At 47.4% G+C, this 25,034-nt stretch overlaps 3 protein-coding genes across 5 annotated transcripts; 1 reads left to right on the top strand and 2 right to left on the bottom strand.

Moving 5' to 3' along the window:
* Positions 1-3,352: 3,352 nt before the first annotated feature.
* Fscn3 (fascin actin-bundling protein 3) lies at positions 3,353-13,818 on the bottom strand. The gene is made up of 7 exons (XM_034519001.2): positions 13,545-13,818; positions 11,220-11,916; positions 10,261-10,379; positions 7,817-7,976; positions 7,048-7,218; positions 6,512-6,717; positions 3,353-4,392 (listed from the first exon to the last, which is right to left on the bottom strand). Exons 1-6 carry the CDS (start codon positions 13,686-13,688, stop codon positions 6,512-6,514), a joined length of 1,497 nt encoding a protein of 498 aa, XP_034374892.1. The 5' UTR covers positions 13,689-13,818; the 3' UTR covers positions 3,353-4,392.
* Positions 13,819-15,058: 1,240 nt separating this feature from the next.
* Arf5 (ARF GTPase 5) lies at positions 15,059-18,024 on the bottom strand. The gene is made up of 6 exons (XM_034519002.2): positions 17,825-18,024; positions 17,221-17,301; positions 16,779-16,888; positions 16,356-16,427; positions 15,688-15,813; positions 15,059-15,588 (listed from the first exon to the last, which is right to left on the bottom strand). Exons 1-6 carry the CDS (start codon positions 17,889-17,891, stop codon positions 15,502-15,504), a joined length of 543 nt encoding a protein of 180 aa, XP_034374893.1. The 5' UTR covers positions 17,892-18,024; the 3' UTR covers positions 15,059-15,501.
* Gcc1 (GRIP and coiled-coil domain containing 1) lies at positions 17,413-24,780 on the top strand. 3 transcript variants are annotated; one of them, XM_076913628.1, is made up of 4 exons: positions 17,413-17,739; positions 19,634-19,797; positions 20,083-21,180; positions 22,158-24,780. In XM_076913628.1, exons 3-4 carry the CDS (start codon positions 20,149-20,151, stop codon positions 23,460-23,462), a joined length of 2,337 nt encoding a protein of 778 aa, XP_076769743.1. In that variant the 5' UTR covers positions 17,413-17,739; positions 19,634-19,797; positions 20,083-20,148; the 3' UTR covers positions 23,463-24,780. The 3 variants fall into 3 exon arrangements, with proteins under 3 accessions (XP_076769743.1, XP_034374894.1, XP_076769742.1); XM_034519003.2 differs by having other exon boundaries at positions 19,634-21,180; XM_076913627.1 differs by lacking the exon at positions 19,634-19,797.
* Positions 24,781-25,034: the final 254 nt, after the last annotated feature.

Genomic DNA, 25,034 nt, shown 5'->3' on the forward strand with positions numbered 1-25,034 from the left:
ACTGACTGAGAGGATGTCATTCAAATAGTCCTATTATCAAATCCTTCAAAGCTGGCTATTCGGGAGCTACGAGCACCCACGCATCTATTTATAGCTATTCGCATCCAAACAAGCAGCTACCACCTGATCCAGCCACATTTCAGACACCACACACGGCTGTGGCTGCTGTTCTGGACAGGGAAAACTATGCAGCATTTCCACCAGCAGAGAAAGTTTTAGGATGGTGGAGCTCTGGATGCGATTGAATGCCTATACTACAACGCAGCCTGCTCTTCCCCCCAACTCTCTGCTTTTGACAGGAGGTCTGCTGGATAGAGCTGCCCAGGACAATAGACAAGGCTATGGGACAGCAACCTGCACAGCACGGTTGAACAAGCCTCTCGCTGTAGCAACAGGACTGATGTCCACAATGGTAGGATGTCATTTCAGCTGAGGCTTACTCGTGAACACAAACAGGCAAAGGATGAAGGGTCCCTTGTGGGAAATTGTGTGTAAGATGGTGTGTTTGTACATGTGCGTGCACATGCTTGTGTTTGCACACACATATGCATCCCAATGCACACACATGCCCATGCTCCTGTGTGTGTATACGTGTTTACAGAATGTGGAAGGAGAGGTTCTGTATTAAATGACCTGCAAGCCTCTATCTCTTTAGATAAGATCTGCTTTACACCAGAGTCTCATGTTGCCCAGGACAACCTGGAACTCCTGAGATCAAGTAATTCTCCTGCTTCAACCTCTCAGGTTGCTGGGACCGCAGACGCATGCCTTTCTACCTGGCACTGGTCTATGTTTAATGTCCTCTTGGAAAAGTGGCTTCTTACTCTCTAGCATTTTCTACTTATTAAATTAAAGAATAAATTCTTTCAGCCGGGCAGTGGTGGCGCACGGCTTTAATCCCAGCACTTGGGAAGCAGGGGCAGGCAGATTTCTGAGTTCGAGGCCAGCCTGGGCTACACAGAGGAACCCTGTCTCGAAAAACCAAAAAAGAATAAATTCTTTCACATATCTTGAGAAAGAAATACTGAAACTTATGGCCATTTTCCTCTCTCCAAATTGAGTATCTTTCTTGTTTTTAATTTCAGCTTTTCTCGTCGGTGGACTTTAAAGTGAGCATTTGCTGTCGTATGGGGCAGTTTGTCCAAAGTTGGGGATATGGATGCTAGTTTGAAGAGGGAGCCCGCTACATTAAATAATAAGTTGGAAGTGAGGAAATTTTCTTTTTAATCTTTTCAGTTCTGATTGTATCAGGAGACAGTCTCACATGGATGTACTTAGCACCTCCTTAACAGTTGCCAACCTTAATGAAAGACCAGAGCTAGCTTGGGCTGAGAGGGGAATCCGAACCAGGATTTGATAACATTACTTTGTTTTCTCATTGTGCTTTTTGTTGTTGTTATTTTGCTTTTATTTTATTGATGTGTTTGTTTAATTTAGTTAGTTAGTTAGTTTTCAAGACAAGGTTTCTCTGTATAGCCCTGGTTGTCCTGGAACTTACCCTGTAGAAGAGGCTGGCCTTGAACTCACAGAGATCCACCTGCTCTTACCTCCTGAGTGCTGGGATTAAGGGCGTGCTGCTGCTATTGCCGCCGCCACTGCCGCCGCCGCTGCCCCGCCAACACCCTGCTCATTCTGCTTATTTTTATAGTAACTTCCTATTTATGGCGAGTGATTTGGGTGATAAAATATTCCCTTCTAAATGAATGTGCTTAAGTGTCTATGTGAATGAAAACACAAACAGGACAAGTGGTAGGTAGAGGCTAAAGTAACGAGGACAGTGCCAGACAGACAGACAGACAGTCTGGGAGCTCTGCTTGGATGGCAAGGACAGAAGCCATCAGTCACATCTGAGTTGGGTGAGGAACTCTGCTGCAGTGAGTTAGGGCCCTGAGCCCAGCACCCTGGAGAGGTGAGAGATGGTGACTGCATCAAAGCTGAAGCTAATGATTGTTCAAGGAGATTTGGTGAAAGCCAGACAGGAAGGTAAAAGGGAGGGTTGTATGGACATAGATGTTAATATCAGTACCCCATGGTCATAAGATTTCGACATAGTATGGTTTCTATTGCTGTGAAGAGACATCGTGACTATGGCAACTCTTAGAAAGGAAAACATTTAATTTGGCCTGGCTTACAGTTCAGAGGTTCAGTCCATCATCGTCATGGTGGGAAGCGTGGTGGCGTGCAGGTAAACATGGTGGCAGAGAGGTCCCTGGAGGCTCTACCTCTGGATCAGCAGGCAGCAGGAAGAAGAGAGAGACACTGGACCTGGCTTAAACATCTGAAACCTTCATACCCACCCTCAATGACAGACTTGTTCCAACAAGGCCACACCTCTTATTAGTGCCACTCCCTATGAGCCCATGGGGGTCTTTTTCCACTCAAACCACCACAGATCAACATTCTTTCGTTTGTTCTAAACATCAAAGACATTGTTCTAATATTTTTTTTATTTTTTGAAATTGTAATTATATTATTTCCACCCTCCCCTTTCCTCCCTCCAACCCCTCCTGCATACCCTCATACCCCTTTGCTTCCAAAATCATGGCACTGTTTATTCCAACGTGAGAATGGGTATGCAATTTTTTGAGATTACAATACATACTATAATTACCTAATTTTCCTTTATTTTTCTACCTCCAAACTGACCTCTTCCTTTGCACCGTTTCAAGTTTATGGCCTCTTTATTCTTTAATCTGGTGTGTGTGTTTGTGTGTGTACAACCTACTTAGTCCATATAATGTTACTTTTATGCATGTTTTCATGGCCGACCATTTGGTATTGGACAACCAATGGCTGTTTTCCCCAGGAATAGACGATTTCTCTGGCTCTCAGCGTTCCTTCACTGCCTGTAGCTCACTGCCTAGGGTTGAGGCCTCCTGAAATTTCCTCATCCATGTTAGCATGTCTATTGGTGCCTTCCTTTTTCAGGTCACATTTAGGCAGCCATGTTGGCGAGAAACTTACTTCTGGCATTTCTAAGAGAAAACACCTCACAGCAGACTCCCCATCCCTCTGGCCCTTTGTTTGTGCAGTTGCTATGATTTCTGCGAATCCTCCAAGACCTGTGATTTCAGTAGCCTAGGGTGGTTATCTAGGTTTCTAGTATATGATATCTGATATCCAAGCATAATGGCCTCTCTTTAATTATTCTTATATGCATTCATACATAATACATATATCTCACTCAGTCCATATGTTACTTGTATGTGTATGATTTCACATTTGGCCATCTGGTATTGGGTAACCAACAAACGGGCTAACATAGAAAGGGAAAAGCTCAGAAAGCCTCAACCCTAGACAAAGAACTACAGGCAACCAAGGAATAGCGAGAGCGGGAGAAATGGTCTTCCCCGGGGGCGGGGGGGGGGGGAGGGGGGCGAGAGTCTAAAAGACAGTAAAAGTCACATCTGCATTCTGAATCAGTCAAGGCAGGGCTGGATCTTCAAGGGGTCACTAGAAGAGTTTATTAGTTTGACCTGGGGGAGAGGAGAATGTGGTACCCATTGGTGTCCTTCCTTCTGGGCAGAACGTACAGCATCCTGGGACAACATTCTTCAACCCTCAACCAGGCACCTACTCTTTTCTTCTTTTCTATTTTTATTTTTAGCTAGTATTCAAAATAATGCTTGTATGGCTTGTGTTGTGTTGTGTGTGTGTGTGTGTGTGCACGTGTGAGCACATATGGTTTTTACAGGGTCTCACTGTGTAGCCTAAATTGGCTTGGAACTTTATTAATTTCCTGAATACTGTAATGCAGGCATATATCACCATGCCCAGCTAAATAATGTGTTTTATTGTGACATTTTTATGTATGTATGTATATATGTATGTATGTATGCATTTATGTACATATGTGACTACACACACACACACAATTTTATCTCGTTCTTCTTCACCCTTGTACTCTTCTCACCATATCTCTTCACTTTTTAATGGTTCCCTTCCTTCCTCTTCTGCTTTCAAGTTACATATACGTGTGTGTGTCTATTTAAGTCCAAATTCCACATACGAGAGAAACTCTGAAGCATTTGTCACCTCTCCTGTCATTTCCCCTCACTTGTCATTCCTCCTACTTCCTTACAGTCCCCCTCCCCTACCTGTGCCATTCACATGTACATAAATGTTCTGTAGTAAGAGAAAATAAAATGGTGCAGACCCTTTGACTCTAGAGCCAGACACACAGTATGTCTCCTGAGTCAGACACACATACGGATCTTGGGGGTAGCCTTTTGTGATGTATTGTCGCTCAAAACAGGTGTTTTGCTAAACTTGGTAGGAAAAATTGCACAGCACATATTCTTCTCATGGATCATGACTCTTGGTTTCCTGCTCTGTTTAGTTCAGAGGTTGTTCCTGGAGAATTTACAGTTTGGCAGGCAACATCCCATTGACCTGGAGAAAGAAGAGGAAATGGGCCCTCAGCAGCTAGTCATTTGTTGATTTCTAGCTTTCAGGAGAGTTCTGGCTGAGATCCTAAGAAGGGAGAGAAAATAAAGTGATTTATCCCCTTCTTGATGAGGATAAACATTAAGTAAGTGTGAAATGAATTTATAAGACAAATAAAACTTTCCATTGGGGTTCAGAGAAAGGCTGTGTAGTTTACCAAGAACCTGTTTTTTGTGTAGTTGTTTTGTCTTGTTTTAATGCTGGCATCAAACCCAGAACCTCCATCATGTTAAACACAAGTGCCTGTTTACTAAGAAGTTGAATAGAGTTAAAGGCTTAGGATAGACAAGCTGGGCAGTGGTGGCACACACCTTTAATCCCAGCGCTTGGGAGGCAGAGGCAGGCGGATTTCTGAGTTTGAGGCCAGCCTGGTCTACAGAGTGAGTTGCAGGACAGTCAGGCCTACACAGAGAAACCCTGTCTCGGAAAAAAACAAAACAAAAAACAAAACAAAACAAAAAATGAAACAAAACAAAAAAGACTTAGGATAGACCGAGAAGAAGACAGAGGCTTTCACAGGGCATTTAGTGTCTTATGTAATCCTCACAATTCCCTCAGAGCCATATTCTTGTTTCACCATCAAGGGTGAAAGATTTTGAGGAGTTTGGGACTACAGTGCATTGTCTACTAGAATGCGGGGCTCAGAAGGAGCCTGAGAAATATTTGTCAAACCAAATCTATTTCTTCATGACATAGATAAGAAAGTTGAAGCCAAATGGACTTCACTTGACTTCTCAGAGTCTGTGCACAGTAAGGTGGCTGTGTGGAGAAGATAGGGGACATAAACTGAAGGTCTCTATAGAGTTTCTGCTTGACTTGTAGCTTTGACAATACCTATCAAGTAAATTACTTCCACTTTACATACAAGGAAACAGGGGTCTTGAAATGTGAAAGCAATTTCCCTAAGGTCACAGTACTAGCTAGAAGAATACTTGCCTCGCATGCAGGAAGCCCTGGGTTCCATCTCCAACACTACCTAAAACCAGGTATGATGGAGTATGCAGCAATCAGCTCCCAAGAGGGTGATGCAGGAGGATCGTGACTTCAAAGACATTCCTGACTACAGAGTAAGTTGCAAGCCATCCTGGATTATATGACCCAGTGACAGCAGTCATGACTACAAACCTGAAGTGCTTTCTATAACGTTCATTTGGCCAGGAAAATGGGGCCCCACAGAAGGACAGGATGAAGAACAAGTATCTTGGAGTTCTGAACAGAGTGTAGTGAAAACAGAGGTAGCATGTTAAAATAAGCTTGGTGTCGAAGAGCTTGAATGGGGATGAATCTGGGGACAGCGACTGTTACTGAGGGGGCATTAAAGCAGTACCTAGACTGGTAACTATAAAGCAGAGTGCAGTCAAGAAGCATCCTTAAGGAAATGCTTTTTTTTTTTTTTTTTTTTTTTTTTTTTTGTAAGGAAATGCCCAAGAATTTGCATGGTTCAGTAAAGGCTGCCAAAAGGAGGTTGGTTAGACAGGCAGTACCCAGTCTTTGACTCTGACTACCCTGAAGGACAATGGTGATCAGGCTGGGAGGGAAGATATGGCAGCAAAGAGTCACCTAAAAGGGGAGGACTGTGGAAGGGGATCAGTCATGCTGATTTTGAGGGACTGGATGGTTGAGGGCAAATCAACCTCCCTTTTGGAAGTTGGAGAGAAATGACGTTGGCATTTCAGAGAAGATTCGGAGTGGAGATAAACCAGTAGTAAGGACAGATACCTCCTCAAAGTCACCTGTTTTACCCCAAAATGGGGTAGAAGTCTGAATCTTAAAGGAGACATAAGTTAGTACATCTAGGCCTGCTTGCAGGCCCACATTTCAGTGCGGCATAATACTGAGAAGCTCAGACATGATGCTCTTCTTCCCTCTCTAGCAAGAACAGGTTTAAAAGTCTGGACGGAAGGTGCCGATTTGGAATAAATGCCTTCTAAGAGCCGGCTGGTCAGCTCTTAGATAGTCGGCCCATTCCTGAATTTTGGTCTTTTTTTACCACAAGCCTCTCCACCTACCTCTCTTCTCTTTTGCCTCAGCTCCTGCTTCCCTGACTGACCTCTTTCTCTCTTACCTAAAATTCCCAGATACATTCTTTGGTAATTTCTTCGCTGTCTGCCAATAGTGTGCCACTTCGGTCAGCTCGGAGGTAGAAGCCATTGGGTGCCAGCACCGTGAGCAGGCTGCTCCCCTGAAGTTCTACACAGAAGTTGAGGGCAAATTTTCCCCAAGGGCGGAAGGTGCCAAAGGATGTTATTGACCAGAAGGATCCACCCTGTGCTGGGGAGGGAAGAGTTCAGGTTGGTTGGCCATTTGAAAAGCAATTTTTCTTAACAATAAAAGCTCCAACAGGGCTTCCCAGAGGCAATATTACCCTCCCTCTGGGGATCACATCCTGTCTGCATTAGCATGTCCATCTATGGAAATGCAGGAGGGCCAGTGGAAACCTCACCAATGCTTATTCTGCTAAGTCACGCTAGAGCCTTGAAGTTTGAAACCAAACCAGACTCCTGTTTTCCTTTTTATGGTGAGTAGTGACTCTAGGACCAGGTCCTAAAGTCTGGCCTGGGGCTGAGGCTAGCGTTGGATAACGGAAGAGGGATCGCTCACCCTGAAAGTGATAGATGCCCTGGCGGCAGGGCAATAGCTGAATGCAGTCAGGCTGATCCATGTTGCACTTCAGCAGGTCATGGTTGGAGGAGGAGCCCACATACCCATACCGGCCTCGTAAGACAAGAAAGGGGCGATTGGCAAATCGAATCCCCAGCTCCTCATTAGGGCCTGAAAAAACACAGGAAGGGGTCATCTGGATAGGCTGGCTTTTTGTGATTTCCCAGATGGAAGAAAGGGAGCCCTAAGGATGCTTAAGGGTGTTGTCTGTGTATGCACATATATGCATGGAAGCCAGAGGAGGGGGCCAGATTCCTCCTCTATCACTCTTGGTCATATGCCTTTGAGATAGGGTTTCTTACTGAACCTGTAACTTGGTGTTTTTCCTGAAGGTTGGCAGCCAGCGAGCCTCAACACTTGTCCAGTGCTGAGGTTATTATATAGGTGACCACACAACACCCAGCTTCTTACGTGGATGTCAGTGATCAGAACTGGGGTCTTCATACTGGTGTAAGCAAGTGCTATGCTCACTGAGCCATCAATCACTCTAGCCCCAGAATGTTGTCTGTGTTTTAACCTTTAAGGAACACCTACTATGTGCCAGGTCTTACTAGGTGCTTGTGAAAATGTTTGCAAGGACACTCAGCATGGCTTGGAGCATAAGAAATTTAAATATTCTCCTCTCTTTGGGATGTGGTACATATGCAACAACAAATGTAAAAGCCACATGTGATGTGGGTTAGACTGGGAGGAGAGTCCCTGGGCTCACCTGGGACGGTGACATTTGCCATCAGCAGGCCATTGGAGGCGATGCTAAGGAAACGTCCACTGGGGGACTGCAGGATGATTTTCCCACAATTCCAGTGTACTTGGAAGAAGGTGTCAGACTCCATGGGGTGTCCGTCAGCTATGATAGCCCGGTGCCTCCTCTGGAGAGAATGTGGGGACCAAGAGTAAGGATGAGGACAACCTCAGCTTTTTCCCCATCACTTTTAGTCCTGGACCCCATTCCCATATCCTCCCCCTTCCCCTCCCCAGCTTCTGTAATTTTCTAGAGTATGCTTTATGCTTTCAACACCTTTTTGTAAGGCAAAAAAGAAAAAATTATCGCCACAAAAATAATTTTGGGATCTCAGATTTCCTATTTCCTTTGGTCTGCACTGTAATCCAGTGAGAAGCAGAAAACAAAGGGACCAGGATATTTTAAGAAGAGAATAAACTTTGACCCTGACTTCAAAATAATTTTGAAATGTTTAAAGTGAAAGTTAGATTATAAAACAACTAGAAGACCTGAGAGAAACACTTCGCAACTTGGGGGTCAAACAGTGATTTTGTGGGATGGAAAACAATTCAACATTTGAAAAATTGGACTTTGTGAATGAAACCAAACAAACTTGCTTTTCAAAAATGCCATTAAAAAATGCAAAGGAGTCTAGTTGTGGTGGCACATGCCTTTAATCCTGGCAGAGTCAAGGAGATATCTGTGAGTTTGAGGCCAGCCTGGTCTAAATTGTGAGTCATAGGACAAGCCAAAGCTATATAGTGAGGCTCCTTCTCAAAAAAAAAAAAAAAAAAAAAAAAAAAAAAAAAAAAAAAAAAACAATAAAAATAAATAAATACATAAATAAATAACAAGAAAACGCAGAGGCAAGGCATAGACTGGAGAAAGCATGCACAACACATAGATTGGCAAAGGACTTGAATTTAGAACACATGAAGATCTCATACATTTCAGTTATAAAACTACCGGCCCAATAACAAATAGGCAAAAATTTGAAGATACCTAACGAAGACGACATTACCAAATAGATTTTGAAGAGAAACTTAAATAACCACTTATAAACAATATAAACACAGAAATGTAATAAGATGTTATGCAGCCACTAGAGTGAAATGAAACACAGGCAATGCTAAGTGCTGGTGAGATTAGGCAACAGTTATAACCCTGCACCCCGAAGGGAAAATATAAAATGGTATAGTCGTTTTTGAAAACTGATATTTTCTGCCCTTATTTTCCTTTAATATATGATCTTATGTAGTTTAGACTGTACACACACACACACACACACACACACACACACACACACACATAAAACCAAGGCCAGACTTGAACTCTTGATCTATCTGTCCTGATCTACCTGCTTCTACCTCCCAAGCTCTAGGATTATAGGCACGAAGCCTCACACCCAGCTGAAACCAGTTTGACACTGTCTTGAGACATTAAACACTTATCTATCGCATAACCCAGTAGCTCCACTCCTGGGTGCTTATCTAAGATACATGACAATAAAAGCCTGCACAAGACTTCTACACCAACACTCATAGCAACTTTATTCATAAGAGACCAAACTGTAAACAACACAAGTGCTTAACAGAAACTGAACGGATAAAACAAATCATGTTTATGCTTATGAGCAGTGTAAGAGGCTACTGCATAGCCGATGTGCTACTGATACATTCAGCAACACGGGTGGGACTGAGTATCATCTGCTCTCCAAAAGAAGTTGCATAGGGCTGGAGAGATGGCTCAGCAGTTAAGAGCACTGACCGCTCTTCCAGAGGTCCTGAGTTCAATTCCCAGCAACCATATGGTGGCTCACAGCCATCTGTGATGGGATCTGATGCTCTCTTCTAGTGTGTCTGAGGACAGTGATGGTGTACTCACATACATAAAATAAAATCTGTTTTTTTAAAAAAAGAAAGTTGTATAGCATACATACCGTATGAGTTCATCTAGATGAAATTCTAGAGCAGACAAATCTAATCTATAATGGCAGAACAAACAGTCTAGTGGGTGTGAGAAGGCTCAGGCTAGAGGAAACCTGAGGGGATAGTCAGGGAATTTGTATGATGGCAGAACCATTCTCTACCTTGTGATATGGTTGCATGGTTACATACATTTGCTGAAGCATATTGAATTTTAGACTTAAAGTAGGTCAATTTATTCATATAACATATCATTCATACATTTATACACAATATATAATGTATACTAGACATCATATAATTTACATTTGTTTTACTAATGTACTAGTAAATTTGATTTTTTTAAAAAAATAAAAGGGCCCATTGGGTAAAAATGAATGTCTATTGGGTTGGGCCTCTACAGCTCATTTAATCTTATCTGGCCATACACGCTGGGGAAGGAGAAAATATGTCTAGCAGGGAAAGCTCAGAGTTTACAGTTTCTTGCATTGAAGACCAAAGTCTCACCTGGGCTAGGTAGTAGCCATTGGCTGAACGAAGTTGTAAGGTCGGAGTCTCACTGTCACATTCATACTGGAACAAGGACATTTGGGTCAAGCGCTCAGAAGCAGCACACACCTCAGCATCTGAAGAGAAGGTAGGCAAGCAGCTTTTTAGCTCAGAGCCAGCCCCTTGTCCATGCTTATCGCTGGGTTTCCTGTATTTTTCCTTCCTCAATTTTATGCTAAAACGGAATAATCTGGACAAGCCCAGGTGGCTTTCCTTTAAAACTGCATTGTCATTTGTTAGTCTGCCTCACAAGATGTCTGCCTGGGGGTCCTAGGATCTTTCTTATGACTAAGGTTCAAAATTTCTTGCTTGTCCTGTGCCAGTTAGTGTTTTGCTGACTTGACACAAGCAGGAGTCATCCGGAAATAGGGAATCTTAACCGAGGGGTCGCTTCCATCAGATTACTTGTGGGCAAGTTCGGTGGGAGCATTTTTTTTTTTTTTTTTTTTGAGCATTTTCTTGATTAGTCATCGATGTGGGAGGGTTCAGGGTCCAGCCCATTGTGGACAGTACCATCGCTGGGCCAATGTTCTTAGGTGATACAAGAAAGTAAACTGGGCAAGCCCTGGGGAACAAGTCGATAATCACTGTTTCTCTATGGTTCTGTTTCCGTTTCTGTCCTTACTTGCCTCAGTGTGATACTGTAACCTGCAAGTGTAAGTCAAAAAAACAAAAAAAACAAAGACTAAACCAAAATAGCAGCAGCAGCTACAATGACGACGACGACGACGATGACAATGATGACACCGCCCCCCCTCCAATCCCCCAACCAAACCCTTTCCTCCCCACGTTGTTTTGGGCATGGTGTCTATCACAGCAACAAAAATCTAGAGCACATCCTGAGCACAGTTTCCTCTTTTTAGCGCCCAGCCCTCTCCCCACCCCCACCCTATGGTGGTACTGGACCCAGTACTTGCCATAGACGACTGAGAGGAACTTCCGAGACTTTGACTTCAGGCTGACCCAGGTTGGGAAGTGTTGTAGGATAAACCACTCCTCACCCTTCACGGGAGTGGAGCCCAGGCCCAGAAGTAGATGTGAACCCTGTGGGTATAATGTGCCGCCTTCTCCATCACATAGGGCCACGAGTCCTCGAGGCCGCACTTGCATGTGAAAAGCTGTCTGTGGTGAGCGTCGAGGGACCAGACGGTCTACACGAGACAAGAAATGGTGTGTAGAAGTCTCCAGGTGGTAGCATCCATCTTGGAAATGTAACAGGAAACCACATTCCTCTAGGCAGGGGACTGCTGCGTCTACCCAGATTCGGCCCACAGTGTGGTCTGCTCGGGCATAGCTGTGGTAGGTGGGGCTATAGAGGATCACGTGGACATGCAGGGCTGGCCTGGGAGTCCACATATGGTAAGCCGAAAGAACCCTGGAGTTGCAGAATACATCCTCACCATCTGACTCAAGATAGCGACCAGAGATTATGCACTGGAGGGTCCATTTGCCATTTCGGTGGAAACGGAGCAGGAAGCATCCATGGTGGCTAGTTCTTGGCTTTCCATAGCACACAGTACCATCTGCTTCGCACAGCAAGTAGAGGCCCTGCAAGCTCTTTAGTCGTATCACAGCCTGTGCTTCATGCTCATTGCTCACCAGGAGCTCCCAGGTCTAGAGGTGTCAGGAAAGAGCAGGGAAATAAGTGGTACCAAGTCAACAATTGAAACCACGCCCCTTGGTACCACCAGCACCTCCAACAAGACCAGTCACCCTCCCCCCTTCCATATCTTCATCTCCTTGGCATCTTCTTGCTATAAATGTCTTCTTGCTCAACCAACTCAATTGAAAAGATTTCTGGGCTGGGGTTAGTGGCTCTTGCCTTTAATTCCAAGCACCCAGGAGACAGAGGCAGCTGGCTCTTGGTGAGTTGAAGGTCAGCCTGGTTTGCATAGCCAGGTCTAGACCAGCCAGGGGTACACAATGAGCCTGTCTCAAAACAGAACAGAACAAAACAAACAAACAAAAAAATACAACAAAAAAAGATTTATGGGCTGCTCACCTCTAGAGCGACAGGACTTCTTAAGATCCAATGGGAGCCAGAGAGATAGCTCAGTGTAAAGCAATTGGCTCAAAAATATGATAGCCTGTGGTCTATCTCTGGAAGCCACATTTTAAAAGCTAGATGCAATCTGGTGAGATTGTGCAATGGGCAAAGTTGCCAAGCCTGATGACTTGAGTTTGATCCCTGGGTCCCACTTTGTGGAAAGAAAGAACTGACTCCTGCAAGTTGGCCTCTGACCTCCACATGTGTGCCATGGTACACCCATGTGCGCGCGCACACACACACACACACACACACACACACACACACACACACACTGAATAAAAATGTAATAATTTTAAAAGCTTGATACAGTGGCAAGCATCTGGAATCCCAACATTCCGGTGGCAAGATGGGAGGCAGAGATTAAAGAATCTTCTGGGAGCTCATGGGCCTATGGCCTAAAGCAGAGTGTAGGCAAACCACTAGAGATTGACTCATCCAGGTGGAAGAGAACAGACGCTGGAAAATTGTCCTCTGACCTCACATGTATGTACTTGTACACACACACACACACACACACACACACACACACACACACACACAAGAGCGAACCAATGAGAAATTCTAGGTTAGGACCTCAGAGAAGCTAAACCTTCCTCTTCCCTTTGCTCCCAAACCTTCAATACCTACAAGAAAACAAACTTTGTTTTATGTTTTATTTCTTTCACTCTCCGACAGCCCCTGGACAGCACAGTGCCCAGTACCTCCACCTGCAGGGTCCACTTTTCCAACCGGAGAAGAGCCAAAAAGGTATGCTGACTCTTGGTACAGATGCTGAGGTACAGTTTGTAGGTACACTGTGATAAATGTGTTTAATGGGAGAAGACTTTGCTCATATTTTTCTCTCTAACAGACTCCAAGTCATCAAGTGCTTGGGTCTTGTACTCTGGTCCAACTTCCTCTAGATGCCTGGTTCTGCCTTCCAGCCTCGACTCCCTACCTCTCTGCTTTGTGATGACACAACCACCCTTTGTTGGGATGGAGTGTAGGAAACATTGAAGCAGTCAGGCCAGTACTGAGACTTCATCTTAGAGAAATAATTTTGGAAGGCGGAGCAATGAGGATCCATGAGCAAAAGCCTGGAGAGGTGTGATTAGGCTGGCAGTGTGACACACACACACACACACACACACACACACACACACACACACACACCATTCAGAAAACTGGTTCTAGTCCAGGTTCGCCTTGTTACCTGTCTCCTGCCCAAACTCTTTGCAGTAGCTGTGACTGTACTCTTATATGCTTCAAAGGTGAGGTAGCTTCCTGCCCAGCTGATGAGCCCAACCCTGAGGTCTTCCGCCTTGGGATGTCTGTGTATCCAGTCCACCTCAGCCATGTGGCTGGTGTCACAAGGGATGACTCTGTCCGGCCCAGGCTTCCCCCCAATGGTAAGGTCCCACAGGCCATATGGCCCGGAATAAGGCCGGTAGAACCCACCAGAAGCTGTTCCCAGAGAAAACTTCTCAGGCACAGAGGTCTGGCCTAGGGCACAGCACCTCTGTGACCTGGGAGCATTGTGACTGTAAAGGCTACCTTTATCCCACCACAGTGGGGAAAGGGCACTGCCATAGTAGCATCAATCATGGGCCAAAGGAAGTGAGCCTGGAGATTTGGGCATTTGTCTTCCTAACTCCAAGCAATGAGGTAGGATTAAACTGAGAATCAGTGCTGCAACCCGTGACTTTAGATCTGTCCCTCTTTCTTATTAACAAGATAGGAATCAACCTATTTACTTCCTAACAAGGGCTTGGTTCTCTGTGGCTCATCTCTCTCTCTCTCTTTTTTTTTTTTAGTTCAAGTCAGCCTAGGTAAAAACAAACAAAAAGTTTATCGTTCTTTAGGGACCTTATGAAGACAAGGTCAGAACGTTTTGGAAATTATTTTGTAGAGAAGGCAAGGAAACTGAATACGTAACCATTGAGGATTAAATTACTTTTAAAACCTTAAAGGCTCAGGAAGGACAGTCTAAGGTGGAGGAAACCCCAGAACTGTGCTTTACCAAGCCCAGCTGGGTTACAGGTGACCTGGCTGGGCAGAAAGCCAGATCTGCCAGAAAGGATACCAGCCTTCCCCTCCCCCCAAAAGCTCTGCTGGATCACTTCCTGCAAAGCTCAAGGAGAAAACAGCCTAGAATCTAGACCAACTGAGAGGATGAAAAGAGGTACTTGAATTGGGGACAACAGGCCTTGCTTAAGCTTTGCTGGGGTCCACAGAGAAACAAGTAATGAACCTTGCTTGGAGAATAGCCCAGAGTCCGGTCTTTAAGGTGCACTTCCTGATTTTGCATCAATGGAATCTTCCCATGTAGACAGTGTCCCAGTGATTCCCAGCAAAGGCTCAACCAGTGTTCAGTAAATGAGGGTCCCAGATGTTCACCGGCGGGCGCTGGAATTGTCTGGGTAATTTTAAACACGCATGTTGTTGGGGTGACGGGATCGGGATTGATCATTGTTCTTGTGTGTCTTGGGGGACCTTAATTTCCATTTCTCCCCAGTGTACAGAGCTATGATGAACTGCTAAGTAGCTAGGTAAGAGACAGGGAGCAGACTCTGTGGTTTGTGGAATCAGAAAGGTATTCATAGCCTAAATTAACCATGTTAACTATGTTGCCCTCCCGGCTTCAGCTGCGTTCAGCTTCTCCCACATTGTCTTTCTGAGCCCACAGTAACTCAGCTTCCCAACTTCCAGGCGACAGACAACACCGGGTACAAACCACAGCAAATTTATTACTCAATATCCAGTTCCACATCATAGCACCACCCGGAGCCCTCGCTTTCTTCCCCCCCCCAAACCTGGCCCCAAGGGTACACCCAAAACACAAAAAAAAAAAAAAAAAAAAAAAAAAAAGAAAAACCCAAAACAAAACAAAATGAAATCCAGATCCCTGCTCCTCCCCTGGAAGAGGGGGCCTTGGCCAGGAAGCCCTTCCACAGGTCCCAGCAGGCAGGAGAGCAGAGCCCTCTGTGCCCAGAGAGCAAGGCTCCAGGCTCCAACTGACAAGAGAGAGCATGCAGGCAGGCACAGGAGCAGAGGCCTGTCTGTGGGTAGGAAGAGTGGGAAGGAAGGGCACTGCCTGAGGAGTCCGGGAGTCTGGTCATCCCGGGATGCACGCGGGAGCTTCCGGGCAGCAGGGGCCTGCCCCTCGCTAGCTAGCGCTTTGACAGCTCATGGGACAACCAGTCCAGCCCATCATACAGGCCTGTGCCTTGGGTGGCACAGGTGGCCTGGACGTACCACTGTAGGAAGAAAAAGAAGGAATCAGCATCAGGGAAGAAAAGGGATACCTTTTCCAGAGGAAAGCCTAGCGCCCAGTGCAAAGGGGACACGGTCCTTACCGTGCGGCTACGCAAGTGCTGAAGCCCCAGCTTGTCAGTCAGCTCGCTCACAGGCATGGCGTTGGGCATGTCTTGCTTGTTGGCAAACACCAGCAGCACCGCATCCCGGAGCTCATCCTCCTGCAGCTGAGGGGTGAAGAGAGGGTGGAACCTGGGGTTGCAGGAATCCCTAGGCTCCCTGCTGACTCTACTGTTGGGGAGCACCCCTTTCAAACGTCCAGATTCTTTGCAGGAAAAATACAGTGTACTGTGTAGCTCACTGCTGAGAACACAAGACAGACTTAGAGCTCAAAAGCCCTAAACTTTACCTTCTGGGGAAAACAACACCAACAACAAAAAAACAAAACAAAACAAAACAAAACAAAAACAAAAAACAACTACGAACTTGTTCTAAGCCAAAATGACAAAAATTCCAACAGAAAACAACAGACAAAACAAGTAAGATGCTGTTTGTCTTTAGCATAGATAAATCCTCTCTCTTTCTCCCAACTCCTCAGACTCAGATGGAAAAGGATTTAAATGAAAAAGTCCTGTCTACTGGGTGGGGTAATACTTAACCAGTGCCACGAAGGAAAACCTCCTGCCTTTAGTGTACTGGACTTCCACACCACCCCAGAGGACTCTCTGTCCAAAAGCCAAGGGCTCAGTTCCCAGAGCTGGGTACTTACCATCTTCTGGAGTTCATCAGCAGACTCCTGGACCCGCTCCCGGTCATTGCTGTCTACCACAAAGATGAGGCCCTGGGTGGGAAGGAAGAAAGGAGGCAGAAGGGATCACTCCTACCTAAGTCCCACCCTTACCTGGCCCAGTCTCCCTTCTCCCATCTTGAGTTGTATCAGCCTTTCTCATCTGGTAAACTTCTAGTAAGGGTCTGCACAGGCCACTGAGGGAGTGAGCTAAAAGATGTGCTGTTGAGAGCTACAGTAGACAGCATGGCCCTAGAACTCTGCTTCCCAGAATAAGATGAGGGTGACTTCTTAAGCTTAGCAAAGGGGAGAGTGGTGACAGCATACGACTCAGCCAACAACTCAGTCCTGCTTCAACACCCTCTCCCGGGGGTTGCTCCCCTCCCCCTTCCAACCCAACTCCACCTGAGTGTTCTGGAAGTAGTGCCGCCACAGAGGCCGAATCTTATCCTGGCCTCCGACATCCCAGACTGTGAAACAGATGTTCTTATATTCCACTGTTTCCACATTGAAGCCTGCAGAAATTTTTTTTGAGAGAAGAAAAAGGTCCTGAAAGGAACTCATTAAAACCACTTGGATCTCTGCAAAGCACACAAACCCAGAAGGCAATGACCATCAAGGCCAAGGGGAATAGAATCCAGAGGACCGGAGGTCAACAGATAGGCTAGGTTCACGGTCCACGCCTCAGGCACCATCAGGCGCTTAGAGATACGGTGACCCACTTCTCAAGTAGCCGTATCTGGTGTCAGGGTCAGGAACAGATAAGGGCCTCGGCATAAGTGGGAGCAGACCCCGACAAGGCCCAAAGCGACATTCCCTCTTTCCCCTGCCTTATTACCAGACTCACCTATGGTGGGGATCGTGGTGACGATCTCCCCCAACTTCAGTTTGTACAGGATGGTAGTCTTGCCAGCCGCATCCAAGCCAACTGCAAAGGAGAGAGGGGCAAAGAATGGAGACGGGAGTGAGGGAGCCCCCTAGAGACCAGGGAAAGGGAGAGGCCTGGCCAGCTGATGGTGATGGGGGCGGAGAGCGGGAGCGCCTCCAGGTGCGCGCTGCTCTCCACCTTCCGGGCCTTGAGGGCAGTCTGGGTGGCCAGTGCCAACTCCTGCCCCTCAAGTGCCCGAGGGGCAAGAGGGGCTAGGGAGGTAAGGGGCCCGGAAGGAAGGCCGCGTTCCTTTGAAAAGTCGTTTCCAAGGGCGGAATCCTCCCTTCTTAGCAGCCGGGCAGGGGCGGAGGAAGCGTCACCCCACCCAGGCCCCAGCTCCGGGTTTCAGGCCCGGGGCCGACACTGCAGATCCTGGCTTGCACGGGAGCGCGGCCCCAGAGGCTTTGGCGGTGGGGTGTCTCGGGGTCAGAGTACCAGGTGAGCGGCGCTGGAGGGACGCGGGGGCGGGAGGGCTGCGGCGAGGCCGGCGCCCCAAGCGGGCCGCGCGCTCGATCTGCCTCACCCATAAGGATCCGCATCTGCTTCTTCCCGAAGATCCGCGAAAAGAGCGCGGACACCGTGAGGCCCATGGCGGGGCCCGGGGCGGGGGTGCGGGCAGGGGACGCGGGGCGAGGGCTGGAACCGGCCGGCTGCGGGGGGATGGGGCGCAACAGCAGAAGGAGGAGGCGCCGCCGCCGCCGCCGCCGCCACCTCCGCGCGTCCGGGTCCGCCCGACGTCACGTGGCCCCGCCCCTCCGGGTCCGCCCCAGCCCCGCCCCCAGGCGCGTTTGCGGAAGAACTGAAGTCTAGCGAGGCCAGGCAGCCTGCCTGAGGCCGAGGGCTTGGGAAGGGAGTTATTCTGCGTCTCAAGTGACTGCACGACTTTGCTTTACTCTTAAGTCATAGACTTGCATTCCTAAGAAGGCTTTGATAGGGTGGAAAAGTACATGTAAAAGATTCTCAAAGTAGCTCATTGCCTTTTGTTTTGAAACACTATGTCCACTAAGTAGCCTTGCATGGCCTGGAACTTGCTATGTAGACCAGCCTAGTCTCGAAACTCAGAGATGCGGCGGCTGCTTTGACCTCCCGAGTAGATTTTTATTACAGAAATATTTTCAATAAACCCATTGTCACTCTTATTTCATCTCTCTCTTCCCCCAACCCTTGGTATCTTCATAGTGTCACAGGATCTTCTTTTGTTTTTAGCCCCTCCCCACTTTTATTTCATGCTCGTGTGTGGAGGTGTGTAGAGCTCAGAGGACAACCTGTAGGGATCTTCTCTCTTTCCACCGTGTGAGACCTGGTGATAGAACTCAGATCAGGTCATTGGGCCTGGTGGAATAGTGCCTTACTGCTGAGCCTTCTTACAGACCCTACAGAGTCTTGACGGTGTCCTCTTGAGATGAAAATCTTTTAATGTCTTGTCACCCAAGATGAAATCTAAATGCCTTTAAATTGGGTCCCACCCTTTGTTCCAGCCTCCTCAGTAGCCACCCCTCTTCCACACGATAAGCTTCCTGGGCAAGTCAGGCTCACTGATACCTCAAGGTCCCTGTAAATGGGGTTTTCACTTTCCTTGATGCTGGTTTCCCACATCTGCATTTAGCTCGGTGGTCTTTGCTCATCCCTCAAACTTCAAATCCTTTCCCCTAAGAGTCTCTGTCCTTCTGACAGGTGCCTTGTCTCTTTTATACCACTTCCACGATACCCATACATACTAGTGTGAAGGCAGAATATACTTGTTTGCATGTCTGCTTCCTGGCTGTTAGGAGTTTCTTGGGACAAGGCCATGTTTCTTCAATGGTGCTATCTGGTATAGCATTTAGTATGTTGTATGTTGAGAGGCAGACTGAGATAGAATTCCTAAACTTAGTAGCTGGGTGACATTGGACATGTTACCCCGCTGTACATTTTACTGTATGATTCAGTAAATGTAAATTGGTGCTAATGATACCCTCTGAACAGAATTTTGCAAAGACTAAATAGCAAAAACTTTTGTGAGACAGCCCCCACCCCAGCACATGCCAGTATGCAAGATGGACCTTATAGCTATATAATGCCTCTCTTACTAAGCAAAACTAAGGAAGGGGGCTATGTTTTATGTTAACTAGGTACTAGGCTCATTTTTCTAGAATGAGTCCTAATCGTTGCCCCAAATATTGGACATTGCCCCAAATAGTTTTATGTGTCTTTCGTCTAGGTTTTGGGGGCAATTGCAGTGCGACGTCGCCCCCTGTCGCTCACTGGTGGTAGCTTGAGGGCAAAGTTAGGCAGCTTCTCCAAACCATTGCTCATGTGGTCTAGACTTTGCTTTTGCTAACTATTCCTGCAGGTTACTCCCTCTCCTAGCCACCAGCATACACTGGATGCGGAAGCCCCACCCATCTCACGCCCACTGGGGGCGGTGTCTGTGGCGTTTTGCTGCCGTCACTTCCAGTGGACCCGGAAGCGGTGCTGTCCCAGTTGTTGGGAAATCGTGATGGAACCGGTCTTAGTGTAAACCCTGGGCTGATCGTGGGCGGAGGGAGGCGGATCTAGGTTGCGGTGGCCAGGGGAGCGGCTAGGGTGGAACAGGCTCAGGGCCTGTACTGGAGAGCCGTGGCTGAGTGTGCTCCTGCGAGGCCAGTGTCACTCCGCCTCCAGGTTGGAACTGGCTCCCACCTTCGGCCTGGCTCCCGCAGTGCTTTTGCTTGGCCACTGTGGCCCCTCATCCCGCCTGGACCGCCGGACGGACCGGGTGTATTGCCAGCAGCCAGACGATTCTCTCTGCTTCACTTCTAGCTGTCGTTGTGGTTCTGTCCAGGACTGCAAGAACGCTGACGCGGGGCAGCCCACTCCAGAACCCCCATGGAGAAGTTTGGGATGAATTTCGGGGGCGGCCCAAGCAAGAAGGATCTCCTGGAAACTATAGAGACACAGAAAAAGCAGCTTCTCCAGTACCAGGCAAGGCTCAAGGATGTGGTCCGCGCCTATAAAAGCCTGTTGAAGGAGAAAGAAGCCCTGGAGGCCAGCATCAAGGTACTGTCTGTATCCCACGAGGCGGATGTAGGCCTCTCAGGTGTCCAGCCTCCAGGTCTCACGTTTCCTGATTCTGTGGATGACCGGTGCTCCACTCACAGTGAAGATAGCACCGGAACTGCCACTAGCTTGGATACTGCAGCCAGTCTTACAAGTGTCAAGGGTGAATTTGGGGTTGAAGATGACAGAGTGGCCCGTGGACCACTTCCTCCAAAGTCTGAAGAGGCCAGTGGGTCAGAGAGTGGCGTTAGTAGTAGCAGTGGGGATGGGCCATCTGCGGGTAGTGAGATGGACAAAAGAGTGCATCAGCTGAAGACTCAGTTGGCCACTTTGACTAGCTCCTTGGCTACAGTCACTCAGGAAAAGTCCCGTATGGAAGCATCTTACCTGGCTGATAAGAAGAAGATGAAGCAGGACTTAGAAGATGCCAATAAAAAGGCAGAGGAAGAGCGGGACCGCCTGGAGGGAGACTTGAAGGGGCTGCAAGAGCAGATAGCAGAAACCAAAGCCCGACTTATTACACAGCAGCATGATCGTGCCCAGGAGCAGAGCGACCATGCCTTGATGCTGAGGGAGCTACAGAAGCTCTTGCAGGAGGAGAGGACCCAGCGCCAGGACCTGGAGCTTCGGTTAGAAGAGACCAGAGAAGCCTTGGCAGGGCGGGCCTATGCAGCTGATCAGATAGAAGGGTTTGAACTGCAGACCAAGCAGCTGACCCGGGAGGTAGAGGAGCTGAAAGGTGAGCTGCAAGCCATTCGAGATGAGAAGAACCGACCAGACCCCCGGCTGCAGGAGCTTCAGCAAGAGGCTGCCCGTCTTAAAAGCCATTTCCAGGCCCAACTGCAGCAAGAAATGAGGAAGGTAATTATTCTTATGTCCTTCAAACAGTCATTTTAACTGACATAGGAAATATTACTATTTTATTATTTTTCTCTTTTGACCGTTAGATAACTATAGTTCATGTGCGTGCATCTGTGTGTGTGTATTTCATTAGGCAGGGTCTTACCATGTAACCCAGTCTGCCCTTGAACTCACAGAGATCTGCCTGCTTTTCTGTACCAAGTGCTAGGATTAAAGGTACCCCTCTCCCTACTTAAGACAGGGTCTTGTTCTAGCCAAGGGATGTCTGGTGCTTGTTAGCTTGGGTGCTGGGATTTCGGTGTGGTTCCACATTCCCAACACGCACACTGGTATTTGATGCCAAGTGAAAAATTCCACCAGGGAGTCCTAGGAAGTCTGGTTTTGTGTGGTGTCCTTCTAACTGGATGAGGAGTTTCTGAGTATTTCTGGATTCAAGCTCTATCTAGGCCTCTGGGTGTTGGCATCTTACCAGCTGTGCTGTTTGAGGCAATATAGTGACAGCTGTGTAGGAAACGCTTGTGTGTATCTTGAGAAGTGTGTGCTTATAGGTAGAGTGACTGAAGGAAGCAAAGGGGATTTTCCCAGAAGAAATGTGTTGCGTATGCGATCAGTTGAGGTTTGCCTGTTTTAGAAAACTGTTTTTATAGTGTTCCCTTTCAATAGAGAGAGGGATCCAGGTTGGTTTTGAATTTCCAGGAATGTTGGGAAAGGGAAAGAATGTTACAGGGCTTCTTTAAATGATTCGGAAAGTGTGTGGCTAGCGGGAACATACTTTGTTATTCAAGCTTAATGAGAAATGAAAAACTATGGTAGAAACAGCACATATACAAAGGAACTTCAGTTAGAAACCCCCAGTTCCCACGTGTTCCATGCCGTCCCAAGCTCCGTTCACTTCTCTGTCTCCTCCTTGACACCCAGTTGACTCTAGGGTTTTGTGGCTTTCCTGGATGCCTTGTCACCTGTTCCTTGCTTTGCAGACAGCCCTTGCAGAGGACCAGCTTCGACAGCAGTCTCAGGTAGAAGAACAAAGGGTAGCAGCCCTGGAGAACCAGATCTCTGAGGTGTCTGAACTGCTGGGCACCTATGAGAAGGCCAAACAGAAAGACCAGCAGGCCATCCAGAAGCTGAAGGAGCGAATTTTGCAGCTGGATCTGGAGAACAAGACACTGGCCCTGGCAGCCTCTAGCCGGTCCTCTCTTGACATCCACGGAGATGAATCCAGTCTGGATATCAATGTCTTGAAGGACAAGATGGAGAAGCTCAAGAGGCTACTGCAGGTTGCAGCTAGGAAGAGCCAGGTGACCCTGGATGTGGAGAAGCTCTGCGACCCTGAGATAATGGCCCACTCCGAGGCTGCCGATGGGGAAAAGGCTACCGCACTCTACTACCAACAAGAGCTGAAGCAGCTCAAGGAAGAGTTTGAGCGTTACAAGATGAGAGCCCAGGTTGTGCTCAAAAGCAAGAACACCAAAGACGGGAACCTGGGGAAGGAGCTGGAGGCAGCACAGGAGCAGCTTGCTGAGTTGAAGGACAAGTATATCTCCCTGCGACTATCCTGTGAGGAGCTTGAAAGCCAGCGCCAGCAGGAGGCTGAGAACTGGAAGCAGGAGCTGGCCCGGCTGCAGCAGCTCCATCGGCAGGAACTGGAACGCAGCCAGCTGGACTTCAGGGACCGCACACTGAAACTGGAGGAGGAGCTACATAAGCAGCGGGACCGGGCCCTGGCTGTGCTCGCTGAGAAGGACTTGGAGCTGGAGCAACTACGTTCTGTGGCCTTGTCCTCCGGGTTGCCAGGACGCAGAAGTCCTGTGGGAGGTGTGGGTGGTGGAGGTCTTGGGGACCCAGCTGACACAGCTTCCTCAGATAGCTTGACTCAAGCCTTGCAGCTTGCTGCAGCCAACGAGCCCACCTTCTTTCTTTATGCGGAGCAGCTGGCCCGAAAGGAGGTGGAGATCACTTCGTTGAGGAAGCAGAAACACAGGCTGGAGGTAGAGGCCCATCAGCTGCAGGAAAGGCTGCTGGAAGAAGGCGAGCGGCATCGAGAGGAGGTTGGAGTCCTTCAGAGCCACATCGAAAAGAACATCAGGGACCAGAGCAGGGAGGGAGCCAACCTGGAGTATCTCAAAAACATCATCTACCGCTTCCTGACCTTGCCAGACAGCCTGGGCCGCCAGCAGACGCTTACCGCCATCCTCACGATCTTGCACTTCAGTCCTGAGGAGAAGCAAGTGCTAATGCGGCTCCCAAGTGGAGGGAGCTGGTGGCCTTCCGGCAAGAGATGATAGATACTTTCTTTTTTCACCAACTCCTGAAATCTCCGTGCCTCTTTTATGTGGGAAGGGCAGGCTCGGATTTCTACGGCCTCTTCTCTTGCATTCTTATTTATTTCTTCACTGTGTTGAACTCAGAGCAGTTCAAAGTAGAATGGGATTATCAGCCAAGTGCCATTAACGCTGCTTTATCTTTGGGCTCTCGGGATACTGCCAGTGTTGAGACAGCATCCTGTGATGGTGTGTATGTGGAGCAGGCTAGGGAGAAAGGCTGGGGGGCAGGAGGTGCAAGTTAGGGAAGTGGCGAGAGTCTTTATAAATAAGATATTTTATTATGCTCCCGGCTCAGAGCTAGGAGTAAATATGACTCCCAGGGGAGTTTATCTGACTCTGGAACATACACAGTAAGTATGTATTCCTTCTCTGTCAGAATCTGGTCCACTTTTGTCCTAATTCTCTTGGGACATTAAAATCAAGCTAGAAAGAGACCAGGGAGTTAGAAACAGTAACCGTTTGTCCAAAGGGCTGAGGAATAGTGAGTTCATCCCAGAACTTGGAACCTCACTTCCGGGAACCAGCTTACTTTAACACTGTGCGCATAGCCCAGAGAGAGGGTCTGGAGCAGCGTTGTGATTTCCAAATTGGTCCTATTTGGGCCAGGACAGGATTAAAAATAAACCTCTCCTGCTTAAGGCTGGCCCGAGAGTGTGAATGGATGACTTTATGGTCTTTTCCTCAACATTGAGCTTGTATAAGAAATGAAATCTGAGCTTCTTTCAGAGCATTTGGACAGTAAGCCGGGGCCTGCAGGGATACAAGGAATTTCTGCCAAGATTTATTCCCAGCTGTGTTTGCTTTTGCAGGGACAGGAAAAAAGAGGTAATTTGCTGCAGATTCCAAAAACACTGTTAGGACCCTCACAGGAAAAGCAAAGTTCAGCTGAAATAGTTTCTGCTCTGTGATCCTGACAAAAGTTAATTCTATTCTTTTTTTCTCTTTTGGTTAATTGTATTCTTTAAGGAAAGATAGCTCTCATACAACTTGGGTCAAAGCTCTCTCAGTTGCCCAATTCTTTTCTTTGATCAGTCTGCTCTTCCTGGTTCTAAAGACCTTTGGACCTGAAAGACCAATGTTTGGCCGTTAATATATATCTTTTTGCTATTTTTATTACTGAGATCTGTTTTGTGAGGGTTTGGGGGTGCAGAAGACTTTGATTAACAATGTTTTTGATGGGAGGAGATGACCTGATTATCTGCATGAGCAGACTTCAGTGGAACAGAAGTGGTGTCTTTGTGGTAATAGCAGTGGTCATTAAACCTGAGTGACTTGAGCTGTGTTTCCTCAATGGTGGTGTCTATACATCTGGACACAAGTAGAGTGTGAAAGTAAATGGTGACTGAAAAGGCTGGATATATAGTTCCTTATATTGATCTCTGAGCTCAAATCCATATTCCATTATGTTAATCTATGTGCTTTACTCCAGGGAGGGCTACCTCAGGGCTTTAACTGCCTGACAGATAACAAATTTCTTAGGTTGGAATTGTGTGTGTGTGTGTGTGTGTGTGTGTGTGTGTGTGTGTGTGT

Source organism: Arvicanthis niloticus, chromosome 15 (genome assembly GCF_011762505.2).
Source record: "Arvicanthis niloticus isolate mArvNil1 chromosome 15, mArvNil1.pat.X, whole genome shotgun sequence".
NCBI lineage: Eukaryota > Metazoa > Chordata > Mammalia > Rodentia > Muridae > Arvicanthis > Arvicanthis niloticus.

What these genes read in the sequence shown, in the direction of transcription:
- Gcc1 (XM_034519003.2), top strand. Translation starts at nt 20,149, where the DNA reads ATGGAGAAGTTTGGGATGAATTTCGGGGGCGGCCCAAGCAAGAAGGAT. An exon ending in TGCAGCAAGAAATGAGGAAG is followed by an intron (nt 21,181 to 22,157) that starts GTAATTATTCTT and finishes CTTGCTTTGCAG; the next exon opens with ACAGCCCTTGCAGAGGACCA.
- Arf5 (XM_034519002.2), bottom strand. Translation starts at nt 17,891, where the DNA reads ATGGGCCTCACGGTGTCCGCGCTCTTTTCGCGGATCTTCGGGAAGAAG. An exon ending in ACTACTTCCAGAACACTCAG is followed by an intron (nt 16,428 to 16,778) that starts GTGGAGTTGGGT and finishes CTTCCCACCCAG; the next exon opens with GGCCTCATCTTTGTGGTAGA. An exon ending in CTGATGAACTCCAGAAGATG is followed by an intron (nt 15,814 to 16,355) that starts GTAAGTACCCAG and finishes TTCACCCCTCAG; the next exon opens with CTGCAGGAGGATGAGCTCCG.
- Fscn3 (XM_034519001.2), bottom strand. Translation starts at nt 13,688, where the DNA reads ATGGCTGAGGTGGACTGGATACACAGACATCCCAAGGCGGAAGACCTC. An exon ending in AGAGTTTGGGCAGGAGACAG is followed by an intron (nt 11,917 to 13,544) that starts GTAACAAGGCGA and finishes TGACACCTCTAG; the next exon opens with ACCTGGGAGCTCCTGGTGAG. An exon ending in GGGCATCTATCACTTTCAGG is followed by an intron (nt 6,718 to 7,047) that starts GTGAGCGATCCC and finishes TTCCCTCCCCAG; the next exon opens with CACAGGGTGGATCCTTCTGG.